At 37.7% G+C, this 14,616-nt stretch overlaps 1 protein-coding gene and 1 pseudogene across 1 annotated transcript in view; both read right to left on the minus strand.

Moving 5' to 3' along the window:
* Positions 1–3,483: 3,483 nt before the first annotated feature.
* Positions 3,484–14,616, minus strand: part of TRPC5 (transient receptor potential cation channel subfamily C member 5) — a 252,581-nt gene continuing 241,448 nt past the window's right edge. The window contains exons 8-11 of the mRNA XM_037821964.1: positions 8,594–8,797; positions 8,311–8,352; positions 6,372–6,461; positions 3,484–4,729 (exon numbers count right to left, since the gene is read on the minus strand). Coding sequence (XP_037677892.1) covers positions 4,037–4,729; positions 6,372–6,461; positions 8,311–8,352; positions 8,594–8,797 — 1,029 coding nt within the window. The 3' untranslated portion in view covers positions 3,484–4,036. The remainder of the gene's footprint in view (positions 4,730–6,371; positions 6,462–8,310; positions 8,353–8,593; positions 8,798–14,616) is intronic.
* Positions 10,234–10,485, minus strand: LOC119523169 (annotated as a pseudogene).

Raw genomic sequence — 14,616 nt, forward strand, 5'->3', positions numbered from 1 at the left:
TTGGAGTACAGTAAGACAGTGTTTCTCTGTGTTAACTTAATGATCACATTGGGATACTCAATTCCCAGTAGCCAGTGCACCAACAAAGTAGATATTTGGAACAGTTATCTAAATAAAGCAAGCCAAAGAAACACAATCTAAAATGCCCGTTGAGTATTTGGAGTGGTGAGTGGGGGGTAGGGGCTGGGAAGTAGGTATAAAGAAGTTATTTAAATGATCTGAGCAATTATATCAATTTACATTGACTATATCTATGCAAGCAGTAAACAACACTGTTTATTAGTGTTGTTCTGAAAACTTGATTACCAAAATAGTAAGCTCATTTTTTCTTATATACAGGAAAGAATTTCTGCCTAACATCAGGTACTTTTTTACTTGATGGTTTAACAAACAAAGGGCTGGGCCACCAAAACTGTTAGTCAAAACACCCTCTTGAGTCTCACCCACGAGGCAAAATGAAAACCAAATGGTTATTTATATTTTCTGCCTAAAGTATCATCTCATATTTTTCACTAATATTCCCAAGGAAATTTGCAGAGGAGCTTTGCACTGCCATAGAAATATAAAGTTCTTAATGAATAAGGTATTTGTTTATTACTTATATTGTCATTCAAAAGATAGAGGCCCTAGTTTTTAAAAAGTTCTTTAATTGAATTGCAGACATCTTTATATGTTTTGAGCTTAGCTGAAATAGCCTAAATTAGGTCACAGTGGAATGAAAAATGATTATGGGAGGCAGAAAACAGAATTTTTCAATACTCCCATCTAAATAGCCAGAAATATAACTCAGAACATTCATATCACCGTAAAATTTGGCATCTTCCAAAAAGAATGATTTGGGGGAATTTATATTCTATCTTTGAACTCCACTGGACTTAAAGCTGGAAGTGGAGATACTTCCACAATGGTGATTTCTAATATTATTCAGACATTTCCTTTGTAATATTTTTACACTTCGAATCAGGGAGTCTTGAAGGTAATTATGATGGGATCAAACAAATGAATCTAGGTGCCTTAGAAATGATAAGAAAGCCAACTGTAATTGAGGTGAGCTAAGATACGGATATTTAGACAAATAGTACATGATTCTTGTGTTATTTATAATTATATTTGACTTTGGAGTACACTTTTAACTTTACATTTAAATATGTCAGTCTAAAGTTTTGGGGGTTTATGCCATTTTAGGCAAATGTACAAGAAGGTATTTATAGTGGCTGTTTCATTATCACATTTCCTATATATATATATATATATATATATATATATATATGCTAAATAATAAATGTCTTGTTTCTATGATCTGGAAGATTTGGGTTTTATTTCCAATTTTTTTATTGACTGGCTCTGTGACCTTGAGCAAGTCATTGTCTTTCTCTGGGCCTCATTTTTTCATTTTTTTTTCCGTCTGAAAAATAAGTTGGAAAAGAATGAATCATTTTAAGGTTCTCTTTTATCTCTAATGTATGTTTATTAATTTACTTTCAAGTTGCCTTATACTTTTCCTGTGTTCAGAGGACATAATTATGCATTTTAAATTGAAATAATACCTGTCTTGATAGTAGCTGATCAGAAAGTAGAGAGTTGAACACAAATCTCTTTCCTTTCCCACTTTCTACTGAGTTAAAGAAAAATGTTGGTGTCACCAACATGGAAATTAAAAAATGAAAAAAAAGCTGTTTAAGCTTTTAACCCCTGTCCTCACTGAGGCCTCGGCATAGCTGGTGAAATATTAAGCCCAAGTCACAAAGATGACAACCCTGAGAAAATCTGAAAAGAAATGTAGTGTCCATGAAACATAGTTTTTTTCAGTAGTAGAGATTGACTACTGTGATTTATACATATTCTCTTTGTAGGCATAACTGAGGGCAGACCTCAGTATTTTGGAGCATGGCTCCAAGTCTGGCTACCCTTGTTATCTGACAAATTGATGAAGTGTAACTGCCAGGGTCGTTAATACCTAAGTTACTGAATATGCATACGTTTGTAAGAAAGACACATTTTTTCTTTTTGTGACATAAGGCCATGTATTGGTTTTTGGTGCCATCAATGTGAGTTGACAGCATACCAGATTCTGTTTATTATTCATAGTGATTTTGACAGTTGGAAAAGTTGAATCTGTAACTTCAGAAACTTTTCTGCAAAGTAACCTGTTACTAATGTCAGGCCAGATATTCCCACTTAAGCCAAGTAGGGTAGAAGTTAGATTTGAGGAAATGAGCACATCAGAGATGATCAAGAAATAATTTTGGAAGAACCTCTGGCCAAAGGGGTATTGAAGCAGTTTGATCTCAACTCCTTGATCTCCTTTTCCTGGATTTGAGCTTTATTCTTCAACAGCCCCCCCCCCCCCCCAATTTGTCTCCTCTCCATATGGGACATTACAGCCATCAATCACCAGTGCTAGGGATGGAGATGAGAATCAATTCAAATAACAGAAACTACACTGCCAAATATTACTTTGGATGCATATTTGCATTGTTTGAAAACCCCTTATTTCACTTACTTTTATCAGAAATTACATAAATTTAGATGAAAGGTGACACCTAACTGTCTTACTTTGCTGGGCTACACACTGTTAATTTAATCTCTGGGACCCATGCCTAGGGCTGCTTCAGGTCATATGTTAGAGAATAAATTGGGGATGCCTTTTGCTAATGTTAGTAAAAACCACCCTTGCTTAGCAAGTTATCCTTCAGTGGTTATCAGACCTAAAATGACCATCTGTATTATGGACCTCATTTTTTAACTTGAACCTTTGTATTCTGATGAGATACTCTTAAGCTGTGAGAAATAATTTGTTTGGATGTATAAATGCAGCTTCCTTTGAAGACAGTAGGATTTAGACAGTTGAATTTGGATCATGTTTATATTTCCATTAATTCACTAGGGTAAGTAATCTTATCTACCATAAGTTTACACATGCAATTACACTGCCCCCAATGAATAACTGCAACCTGAATTAGATTAACTAGACCTAAAATGGTTTTGTTGTGGCTTTTTTTCAGAAAGCAATTAATTAAAATGTAGATGCTGTATTTCAGATTTTGATACTCCAGCAAGATGTCATTTTTTCTGATAAAAATGTTTTCAAAACCAGGCCTTTTATCTTAGAAATGCTTTTGATAGCAATGATTAAAACTGTCAATAGTAGCCAGGACCCTATAAATATACCAGCCAATTATTTTTTCTGGCCAATGCATGAGATGTAGTAACTGTTGATTAGAGTACAGTAGAAGTTTTCAAAAAATAGGACACATCCTAAATACTAATTTTGATACTATCAAATTTTAAAATGTAGTAAATGAACTGAAATACACAAACATAGGAAAGGAATTCACCTAACTTATTCGATATGGCATATACTATGGGGTAAATATCTCATTGGCACACATTAGGAAACTAACACATCTTTAAGAAACAAACAAAAACTCAAACAGCCCCCATAATGAGAAGTTGTCGTGTTTAAAAAAAAATTGGCCAGTTATACCTAGAAACCACAAGCTGACAATTCTTTGGTGTCTGTTCAGTCTCCCTTTGATGCTGTTCATTGAAGCAGCATAGGCAGCGTGTAGCACTGAAGGGCATCAGATAGGTTAGTTTGCCTCATCTGATAGCTGGTGGGGAATGTTGACCACATCCTCAGCCCTGTGGGGAAATGGTATAAGATCCTGAGGAAGATCAGGAATCTGTGCAGCAGCAACAATAGCAAAGTGGCACCTGGAGCTTCAAGGAAGCAAGGGTATGAAAAGCCAAACAAAAGGGTTAAGCACCCGACTGCACCTCCGCTGTTTAGAGGCAAACACCCCTTCAGTTGGTTGTGAAATGAACTTAGTGTTCGTAGGTATAAAAAGGCAAATAATAGTAATAATAAAACAAAAAGAAGGTGGAGAATGTGGCTATAAAAGACAGTGAAAATAATAGGAGTGTCACTCTCCTTTCTAGGGGGCAGTGAGGGAATCGTGTTCTAAGTCACCTCTGAGAGCAAGGAATTAACATACTTTCTGTTGAGTTCCAGAACAGGTGATAGGGACTTGAGTTAGAGCCGAGTTGTAACTTGTTCTTCCTGTCCATCACCCCATTTGTGCATGAGTAAGTCACACGCCTCTCCCCAAGTTTCAAATACATCTTCTGAGGAGTCTAAAAGTTTAGAATTTGAGGAGCAGATGCTGGATGCACAATGAAGAGAGCTGGAACAGGCTAGAGGGCATTCACTCTGAGCAGCACCCCTGGCTTCACCTAATTCTACCTCACTGAGGTTAATTTCACTTTGAGAACAGGCCTCTGCTTTCCCTTTCTCCATTTGAGAATATTTGATGTCCTGCCACATATAGTGCTGCTGAACAATTCCGTCAGAAATTGTGTACATTGACTCTGAACTGGGGTCAGACATGTGACCATTAAACTTGGAGAACATGAGACCCAGTTTCTTGAGAGGAGGAGCCATGAAGGAGCGTTTGCTTGATGACTCAGCCTTTGACTTTCTTGGGGTGCCACTGGCTCTTGGCATGGTTCTAATGGGAGGTGGTCCATGGCAGGCCTTTTTCTTGCACCCTAAATTGAAAGAGACGCCCTTGGATTTGGCCCGAGCCCCGCCACTGTCATCATTGGTATCATCCCTCTGTGAGAGTTCATCAGTGCTGCTAGTAGAAAAGCTTCTACTTGGATGTTTCCTATTTCCTAAGAGGTCAAGTACTTCATATCGAAAGCTGGAGATGTCCTGCTTTAATTCCTAGGGCAAAAGAGAAGACACATTATTTTAAGGAAGCTTGGTCTTTACTTCAAAGTTGGCATGATTGGAATGTTCCAGGTTTTGCTTAATGGCAGACAACAAAGCACACACACTACCAGAAAAATCGCACATTACCCAAGCAGAAGAGAAACATATTAATAATTCTGTGAGCAGGGCTGGCCATTAGAAAAATTATGCAATTGAAAAAAAGTTGATTTCAGCACCTCTACATCAGGTACACATCACCTGATTAATCCCTGCCAAAATGTTTACTAACAATTAAGGTAGTAGATTAGGGCACTGGCTCTTCTAGTCTTCTGCATATAAAAGGACTACTGAAGAGGAAAAAACTTTTTAAGACTCTAAGAAATTAAACTAGATAAGTGAAATGTCAGGTGGTGAGACTGCTGTTTGGGACAGGGCTGTGTTCATTTAAATCCCTATGAGATTTCTTCTAAGTGGCTGCCCAGATTCCTAGATTGTTCCTTTAAAAATAATCTTTTGAAGGCTTAAATCTGATCATGTCGTTTCCCTGCTTGAAACTCTTTAATAACTTGTCACTGACCTTAGAAAATAGTCAAAGTGCCATACAATAGACTACAAGGTCTTTCAATACCTAGTGCCTGACAACCTCTCCATTCTGATCTCTTCCTGCTCTCCCCAGGCAATCTACTGTCCAACTGTATAGACCCATATTCTCTCTTGCCTCTGGACCATTGCCTATGCTATTCTCTCTGTCTAGAACACTGATTTCCCCAACTGCCCTTTATCTGACTCATCCTTCAAGCCTCAGCTTAAACATCACTTCACTGAGAAGCCTACCCTCACCCCCCAAGTTCCCGTCGTGTGTCCCTCCTCACAGTGTTTCCACACTACCATGTATTTGCCCTGTTGTCACCCTATATTATTTTTCACTTCACAAGAGCAGGAACTGGTTATATCTTGCTTACCACTGTACCCCAGCACCTATGGATTAGGGTTACGGCCTTCCGATGTGCCTTTATGTGAGTGTGCGTGTGTACGTGTGTACTACTAACATTTTGGGTTGGATAATTATTTGTTGAGGGGGGCTGTCTTGTGCATAGTAGGATGTTTAGCAGCATCATGGATTCTCTCCACAAGATGCCAGTAGTAATCCCCCCACCACCCAGTTTTGACAATAAAAATGTCTTCAGTTTTGCCAAATGTGTCCTGGGGCGGTGGCGGGGGAGGGGGTGGGGGGGGTGGAGAGCAAATTACAATAGGGTTTCTTAAGACCTTAGATTTAATAATAGCTTTTTAGGAGTCTTTATCTTATCTCTTTTAAGTGAAGAGGGCCTTTTAAGTATCCAGGCATCTTCCCTTTGTTATCTTGCCCCACCCCACACATCCTAAAGCACTCACTTCCAACATTGAAAAACACCCTGATGTTTAAAGAATGCATAGGGGCAACCTTCTTTTATTCATAAAACTGATTGTGGTGTGACAGACATTGTAAAGTCTCCATTTATTGGACAACAGACAATTCTAAGAGAGAGAATAAGAATTGTAGCTATTTTTGCTGTACTATAGGCAGGTGAAGTTCCATCTCCAGAAATCTCAAACACTGATGATTAAATGATGCTTAAGAAATGAGATATTAAACCACTTAATATTAAATTACCTTAAAATTTTCTTCTGTCAGTCCCTCATTTGTTTTGGAATTTCTTATCATAGCAGCCACATATCTTTTGACTAAATTCCTGATGACTTCCTGGAATTGAAAAACAAACATGAAGAGGCATTCAGTTTCCTTCTCAGGCTCTCAGTAAAATAAGAAACCTATACAGAAAATAAAACATGCTTAGACTTTGCAATAGAAAATCCTCACAGATCCAGCCATGCTTCTGAAAAAAAAATCAGTTAATTAGCCAAATGAAGAATTATTTTGTGTCTAGTGAATCTGGCAACAGAGTGAGCAAGTGTAATTAAATTCACCCTAAAGGAACAATTTTCACCCAAGCATAAGGTAAACATGGATTCACATTTACAGAATAAGGAGAATGAAATAATCTTTGAATATCCATAGTTGATATCCCTTCCCTTCAAGCCAGGTTAAACTTTAACTCCCCTAGTAAGATGAGAGTTTTCCTTGTTTTATATTCTTCGGTGTCACCAGGTCTGCTGATTTTAATGTCCACTGATCTACATTGTCGATATATTTTTTTTCTCAGAGTTAATCTACACTTCTTTACAGTGACAACCTCTTTTTCTTTAACCTCTGGAGGAATGGCACACTTACCGTCAGTAAGCTTTGTTATTAGTTATGATGATGAGATAGCTACCACTTACCACAGCGTGTCAAGCACTGTACAGGCAATATGTATGCAAGCACACACACATACACACACATGCATACATACTTACCAACTCACAACAACACTATGAGTTAAATTTTATTATCCCCATTTTATAGATGAGGAAACTGAGGCTAAGTGAAACAGGTTAAGTGACTTGCCCAAGGTCGCATAACTAATGGCAAAATTAGGATTCAACTCTACCTCATTCTAATTTCAAGACCTATTGTAGTAATAGCCAATGTTACATATATTACTTCTGCTACTATGTGAACTTTAAGAAGTCGCTGACATGCCCAGGAATCAAATTTTTTTGAGGACTGTGACATAGAAAATGAAGGTGATGAGTCTTGCCTAAGTTTCATTATTGTGAAAATAATAAGGGTTTGAGGCAGGAGAGGGAGACAAGGTTATTTACCAAATACTGTGTTTTTGGTTTCTCTTGTTACTTATGGCCTAGGAGGAACAAAGCTAGGGGAAGAACATTTTCATTCTTTGGGTTTATTTTGATCAAGAAGGTGAGAGATAGGAGTCTCTTATTTGTAATTTGCAAGGATTAGTCTCAAGAAATGTTTCTGACATTTGGAAGTTTGTTTTTTTTTCAGCTGGTGGGAGAAAAATGTACTAATGTTTATTAGGTTAATTGCTTTTTTAAAATGCTGAAGTGCTGATCTACTTCTTTGATTGAAGTCATGTTTGTAATTCAGGGAGACCTAAGTTCCTAACATTCAGATAAGCTTTTACTACATCGAGATTAGTTTCTTCCTATTATATACTCCTTAACTTTTTAAATATTCCTATAGCCCTCTGTAATTTTCTTCACTGCAGGTTATACCCTTTTAATCATTTAATTAATAGCTATAATAATTTGTTTAATGTATTTCATCCCTACTAGATAATAAGCTTCATAAGAGCAGAAAGACTATGTCTTTCATTTAGCGTCTAGCCTAGTGTCTGACACCTAGTAGGCACTCAGTATATATTTGTTGACTGACCAACCACATACTCTATTTAATCTCTAAGTAGATAGCTTTCTAAGTCATGGGTGTTGCTGATCAAGCTGAGGCAGTGTTAAAGGTCTAAGAACAGTATTATAAAGCAGGTGATTCCACTCTGAGGAGATACTTCAGCATTTGATGAATTTCAACCTTTCAAGCCTCCTACCCCAGTCAGAAGGGATCATATTCAGACATAGAGTAGATTTTGCTTTTACTCCACGGAACTGGCCAAGAACTATTGTGCTTATTCTTTGTGAGAAAGCTTTACCTGGTAATGTTGATTCTGTATCAGACTGTCAGCATGGCGTTCCTGTAATTTAAAATGGATAGAGAAGTTATATCAGCAGTCTCCCAGCACCCTACCCACCCACCCACCCCTGGAACATATTTTAAAATAGTAGGATTGGAGAATGACAGGAGCTTCTGCCTGACAAATTTCCGAAACACCTGTAGGCAAGAATGACTTTATGTTTAGAATAGGGAGTGTTACTAGGAGGGAAGGTAGGAAACAGTTTTATTTGAAAAAGAAACACTATTTTGAAAACCCTTACCGTGAAGCTTCTCAGGTTGTGCCTTCTCTGTCTACCATCAGGGTCTCTTTTGGGGCAGAAGGTGTTGTTGAACCAGTTACCAAGGTATAGAAATGATTTTGGACTGGGGATGATGTTGAAAGGAGGTGGCAAGGTGCCACCTTCATCAAAGTAACTCATCCAGAGCTTTGTCCTTGCAAACTTCCACTCAATATCGGCATGATCCTATAAAAGACAGAAGTTCAAGACTTTGTGATGGGAAATTATAAATTTACGTATGTCTCACTCTAAAAGCTCTACTTCCTTCTAAGGAGGGCACTCTGTCAGCTGCTATAAAAAACTCAAATTATGCATACCATGTAACCTAGTAATCCCACTTATAGAAATATTATCAGTATACTTGCAAAACAAATGTATGCACAGGGCTACTCACTGCAGCATGGCTTGTAATAGCAAAAAAACTGGCAATAACCTAAATATCCAACAGAGGGAGACTGGTTAAATAAATGATGTTACATCACAGAATGGCATACAATATAACTATTAAAAATATAGTCAACCTATAAACATTTTACATATAGAACTTACATATACCTATACCTATACCTAACCTGTCAGTTACCTTATAAGATCTCCAAAACCTCTAAGTAAAAAAAATCAATATGAAGCACAATATATATTGTGTACAATGTCCCATTTATGCAGTTGAAAAAATCTTCATATTACATGCTTTTATGGACACTAAACTGTGAACAGTATTTTTAAGGAGTGGGGCTGGAGTGGAGAGGTTTTCATTTTTTTTTAATTCAACTTTATTGAGGTATAACTTGCAACAAAATTCATGATGAGTTTTGACAAGGGTATGTACCTGTGTAACTCCCATCGTAATCAAGATACACACACAAACACTCATGTATATATTGTATACATTTCTGATAGTTTTGAGACTTGTATGGACTCATGTAACCATCACTGCAACCAGTATATAGAACAGTTCTATCACTCACAAAATTCCCCAGTGTTGCCTCTTTTTAATCAAAACCTCCCCCAACCCTTATCCCCCAGCAACCACTTCTCTTTTCTCCGTCCCTATAGTTTAACTTTTCCAAAATGTCATATAATGAAATCATACAGTAGGTTACCTTTTTTTCTGGGGGGGGGGGGGGGTGTTTCAGAAGTGAAATTTATTCCAAGTACTTATATGCTTCCTCTCTTTACCTAACAATTGGAGGATAGTTCAGTAAACAATAGCAAATGCTTCTCCAATAATACTATCTTGCTTTGGGGTTCATAATAAATGGGTAGGAAATGGGAGATACATTATACAACATTTTAGTAATTTTTTCATCTCTCCTAGACTACTTTTTTAAATTAAATTCAGTTTTATTGAGATATATTTACATACCATACAATCATCCATGGTGTACAATCAACTGCTCATAACTACATGATGGTACTAGACTACTTTTTGACTCAGTTTCTAATTCACTTAATAATAGAGAGGGTCCATTGCTAACTAGTGGGATTGCCTCTATATACATAGGCCTTGCATATTTGTGATTGAATTTATTGTAGAGAAAGGTAAGGAAAAATGGGATTGGAAAAAGAAAAGGAGACAAACTGGATGAGGATTTTCATACTGGGCCTCTTATCCACAGGCCTCAGCAATCCTGCCACGGATCCGCATGATTCTTCACATCAAGAAGTTGATCTTGCGAGCCATTTCCATGTTGTAGATCCCCCGGCAGGTTTCATAGCTTTCCTGTTGTCACTGGCGGCATGGCCCGGGGTCGCTTAATATCCTCCATGAGCCCATCCCTGGTAAGGATTCTGTTTAGAGTTCTGTATGCACCTTCCACGTTCCCTTCCTGTACCATCACAGTTCTGGCAATGAACTTCAGATGTTTTGCCATGACCTTGAATTTAAAAGTCTTCACTCTTCCTTCCCCAACACCTTGCAAAAGGTCCTCAGTAGGTAACCTTTTGAGTCTGGCTTATTTCACTCAGCAAAATGACTTTAGGATTCATCTGTGTTCTTGTATGCATCAATAGTCCATTCTTATTTATTGCTGAGTAGTTTTCCATTATATGGCTGTACCATGATTTCTTTATTCATTCACCCATTGAAGGACATTTTGGTTATTTCCAGTTTTTAGCAATTGTGAATAAAGGTGCTATAAACATTTGTGTGCAGGTTTTTATGTGAACATAGATTTAATTTCTCTGGGTTAAATATCTAGGAATGGTATTGCTCGGTCATGTGGTAAGTGTAAGTTTAACCTTGTAAGAAATTGCCAAACTGATTTCCCAAGTGGATATACCATTTTCCATTCCACCAGTTGCTCTGTATCCTCATCAGCACTTGTCAGGTTTTAAAACTTTAGCCATTCTAATAGAAATGTAGTGGAATCTCATCATGGTTTTAATTTGCATTTCCCAAAGGGTTAATGATATTGAGCGTCTTTTCATATGTTTATTTTCCATCCATATATCTTCTGTGGTGAAGTGTCTGTTCTGATCCTTTGCCCATTTTTTATGGAGTTTGTTTTCTTACTGTTGGATTTTGAGAGAGTTTTTAAATATATTCTGTATACAAGTCCTTTGTCAGAGATGTAACCTACAAATATTTTTTTCCTCACGCTGCACTTTGTCTTCATTCTCTTTATGTTGTCTTTCACAAAGCAAAAGATTTTAGCTTTTGATGAAGTCAAATTTATCAAATTTCTAATGGACTGTGCTTTTGGTATCATATCTTAACTTTACCTCACTTGAAGTAATGAAGATTTTCTCCTATGTCTTCCTCTGCAAGTTTTATAATTGTGAAATTTGCACTTAGTTCTAAAGTCCACTTTGAATTAATTTTTGTATAAGGGGCAAGATTTAGATTGAGGTTAATTTTTTTTTTTGGCCTATGGATGACCAATTGTTCCAACACCATTTGTTGAAAAGTCTAACCTTCCTCCACTGAACTGCTTTTGCACCTTTGTCAAAAATCCATTGGGACACAATAATATCTAAAAGGGTAAAATAGGAGAACCTAAGATGGCGGCTAAGAGAGACAGGGCAAAAAAACACCTCCGTGAAAAATACTAGATAAAACCCAGAAAGTGACCCAGAACACCAGTTCCAGCGATGCACCAGCTGGACAAGGTCTGCTAAATCCACAGGGACTGTGAACTTGGTGAAACCGGGAGTCCGCATTCTAAAACAAGTGAGTAAGCCACTGAATATCCAGCAGCAATGCTGCAGTGTGGGGAAACCAAAGGGTTGGCGTTTGGAGGCAGACTATTTCTTTTTTTTTTATTTTGAAATAAATTCAAAGTTATAGGAACAGTTGCAAAAACAATACAAACCCCATACACAGCATACCCTGACCCCCCTCCCCCGATACCCTGATCCATCAACTTTAGCATGCTGTCATACCGCCATTTCTTTCTTTCCCTCCCTCCCTCCCTATCTATCATCCATCATCTATTGCTCTGTCTTCTGAACATATGAGAGCAAGCTGCACACATCCTTGAACAAATACTATAACTCACATATACATTTCTCATGAACAAGAACATTCTTTTATGCATTCCCTTTAAGCGCAGCTAAGAAGTTCAAGAAATTCAACATTGATAAAAACCTTACATTCTACATCTTCTTTTTTTTTTTTTCCTTATGTCCCAACTGTGTCCCTTTGAGCCTCCTCTCCTCCATCCTCAGATCCCATCCAGGATCTTCCTTGGCATGTAATTGTCATTATCTATTTAGACTTCTTTTTTTCACTTGTGGAAACATATATACAGCCTAAATCTTCCCATTCCAACCCCTCCCTAGCATTCCATTAGTGGGATTAATCACATTTAGAATGTTGCAATGCTATCACCTTCCCACCATCCATTACTAGAAATTTCCCTTCACCCCAAACAGAAACCCTACACTCATTTCTTAACTACCCATTGCCCCTTCCCCCACTTCTCGTAACCCATACTCCACTTTTCATCTCTATGGTCTTATTCTCTGATACTTTCTTTGTGTTTACCGTGGGGCTTAAGTTTAACCTCTTAAGTCTATAACACTCTTGTTTTCTTTGATACCAACTAACTTCGATAGGACACATAAACTACGTTCCTTTACTCCTCCATTCCCCCACCTTTATGTAGTTCTTGTCAAAAATTACATATTTCACATTGAGTCCAAAACCACTGATTTATCATTACACTTTATGTATTTTAGATCCTGTAGGAAGTAAACAGTGGAGCTACAAATCAAAAATACAGTAGTACTGGTATTTATATTTACCATGTGATCTTTACTGGAAATCTTTATTTCTTCATGTGGTTTCAGTCAATTGTTTAGTGTCCCTTCCTTTCAGCCTGCTCAATTCCCTTTAGCATTTCTTATAGGACTGATCTATTGGTGATGAAGTCCCTCAGCTTTTGACTATCCGGGAATGTTTTCATCTCCCCCTCATTTTTACCCTCCAGGTGTTTGTGAATTTTCTAAGTCTCTGATGGTTATTGACTTCTATTTGTATTCCATTGTGGTCAGAGAATGTACTTTGAATAAATTCAATTTATTTTTAAATTTATTGAGGTTTGTTTTATGCCCCCACTATAGGGTCTATTCTGGAGAAAGATCCGTGATCACTAGAGAAGAATGTGTGTCCTGGTGATTTGGGATATAATGTTCTATATATGTCTGTAAGGTTTCTCTATATCTCTCTCTCCTTTCTTTGTTTCTCTATCAGTAGGGCTCCCTTTAGTATCTGAAGTAGGGCAGGTCTTTTATTAGCAAAATCTCTCAGCATTTGTTTGTGAAAAATTTAAGCTCTCCCTCAAATTTGAAGGAGAGTTTTGCTGGATAAAGTATTCTTGGTTGGAAATTTTTCTCTCTCAGAATTTTAAATATGTCATGCTACTGCCTTCTCGCCTCCATGCTGGCCACTGAGTAGTCACTACTCAGTCTTATGTTGTTTCCTTCGTATGTGGTGAATTGCTTTTCTCTTGCTGCTTTCAGAACTTGCTCCTTCTCTTCAGTATTTGAGTCTGATCACACTATGTCTTGGAGTGGGTTTATTTGGATTTATTCTATTAGGAGTTTGCTGGGCATTTATGCTTTGTGTATTTATATTGTGTAGGTTTGGGAAGTCTTCTCCAACAATTTCTTTGAATACTCTTTCTAGACCTTTACCCTTCTCTTCCCCTTCTGGGACACCCATGAGTCTTATATTTGGACATTTTATTTTATCTATCATATCCCTGAGATCCATTTCAATTTTTTCGATTTTTTTCTCCTTTCTTTCTTTTGTTCTTTCATTTTCTGTTCTGTGGTCCTCTAGGACTTTGAGTTGTTCAACTTCCACTAATCTTGTATTATGAGTGTACAGTCTTTTTAATTTGGCCAACAGTTTCTTTTATTTCCATAAGATCTTCTATTTTTTTTTTTATTTACTCTTGCAATTTCTTCTTTATGCTCTTCTAGGGTCTTCTTTATGTCCTTTATTTCCTGTGCCATGTTCTTCTTCATGTCCTTTATATCCTGTGCCATGCTCTCATTCTTTGAGTGTAGTCCTTTGATTAATTGCGCCAAGTACTGTGTCTCTTCTGATATTTTGATTTGGGTGTTTGGGATTGGGTTCTCCATATCATCTGGTTTTATCATATGCTTTAAGATTTTCTGTTGTTTTTGGCCTCTTGGCATTTGCTTTGCTTGACAGAGTTCTTTCAAGTTGTAAAAAATACAACTTGTGGGGCATATGTCTGGGTGGTTCGGGAGGCAGGGCAGCTTTAATATCAAACCTCCCAGGTGTTCCCGGAGATTCAAGGCTGTTGCAAGAGTCTAAGCCTTCATTTCAGTTTTGCCCCAGATTTTCTCTGCTGCTGACCCACAAGTCACCGGCATTGACGTAGTGTCCCTGGGTTTTCCGAGCAGGCCCCCCTTCTTAGCTGTGATCTTCCAGGAGCTCTGCTGAGGGAAGGCTGTGCTACGTCACAAGTGCGCGCCGTCCCTCAAGGGAAGCCCTGAGCCGCTGGGTCATGCAGGGGCGCTCTCAGCCT

The sequence above is a fragment of the Choloepus didactylus genome, chromosome X (genome assembly GCF_015220235.1).
Source record: "Choloepus didactylus isolate mChoDid1 chromosome X, mChoDid1.pri, whole genome shotgun sequence".
Lineage (NCBI taxonomy): Eukaryota > Metazoa > Chordata > Mammalia > Pilosa > Megalonychidae > Choloepus > Choloepus didactylus.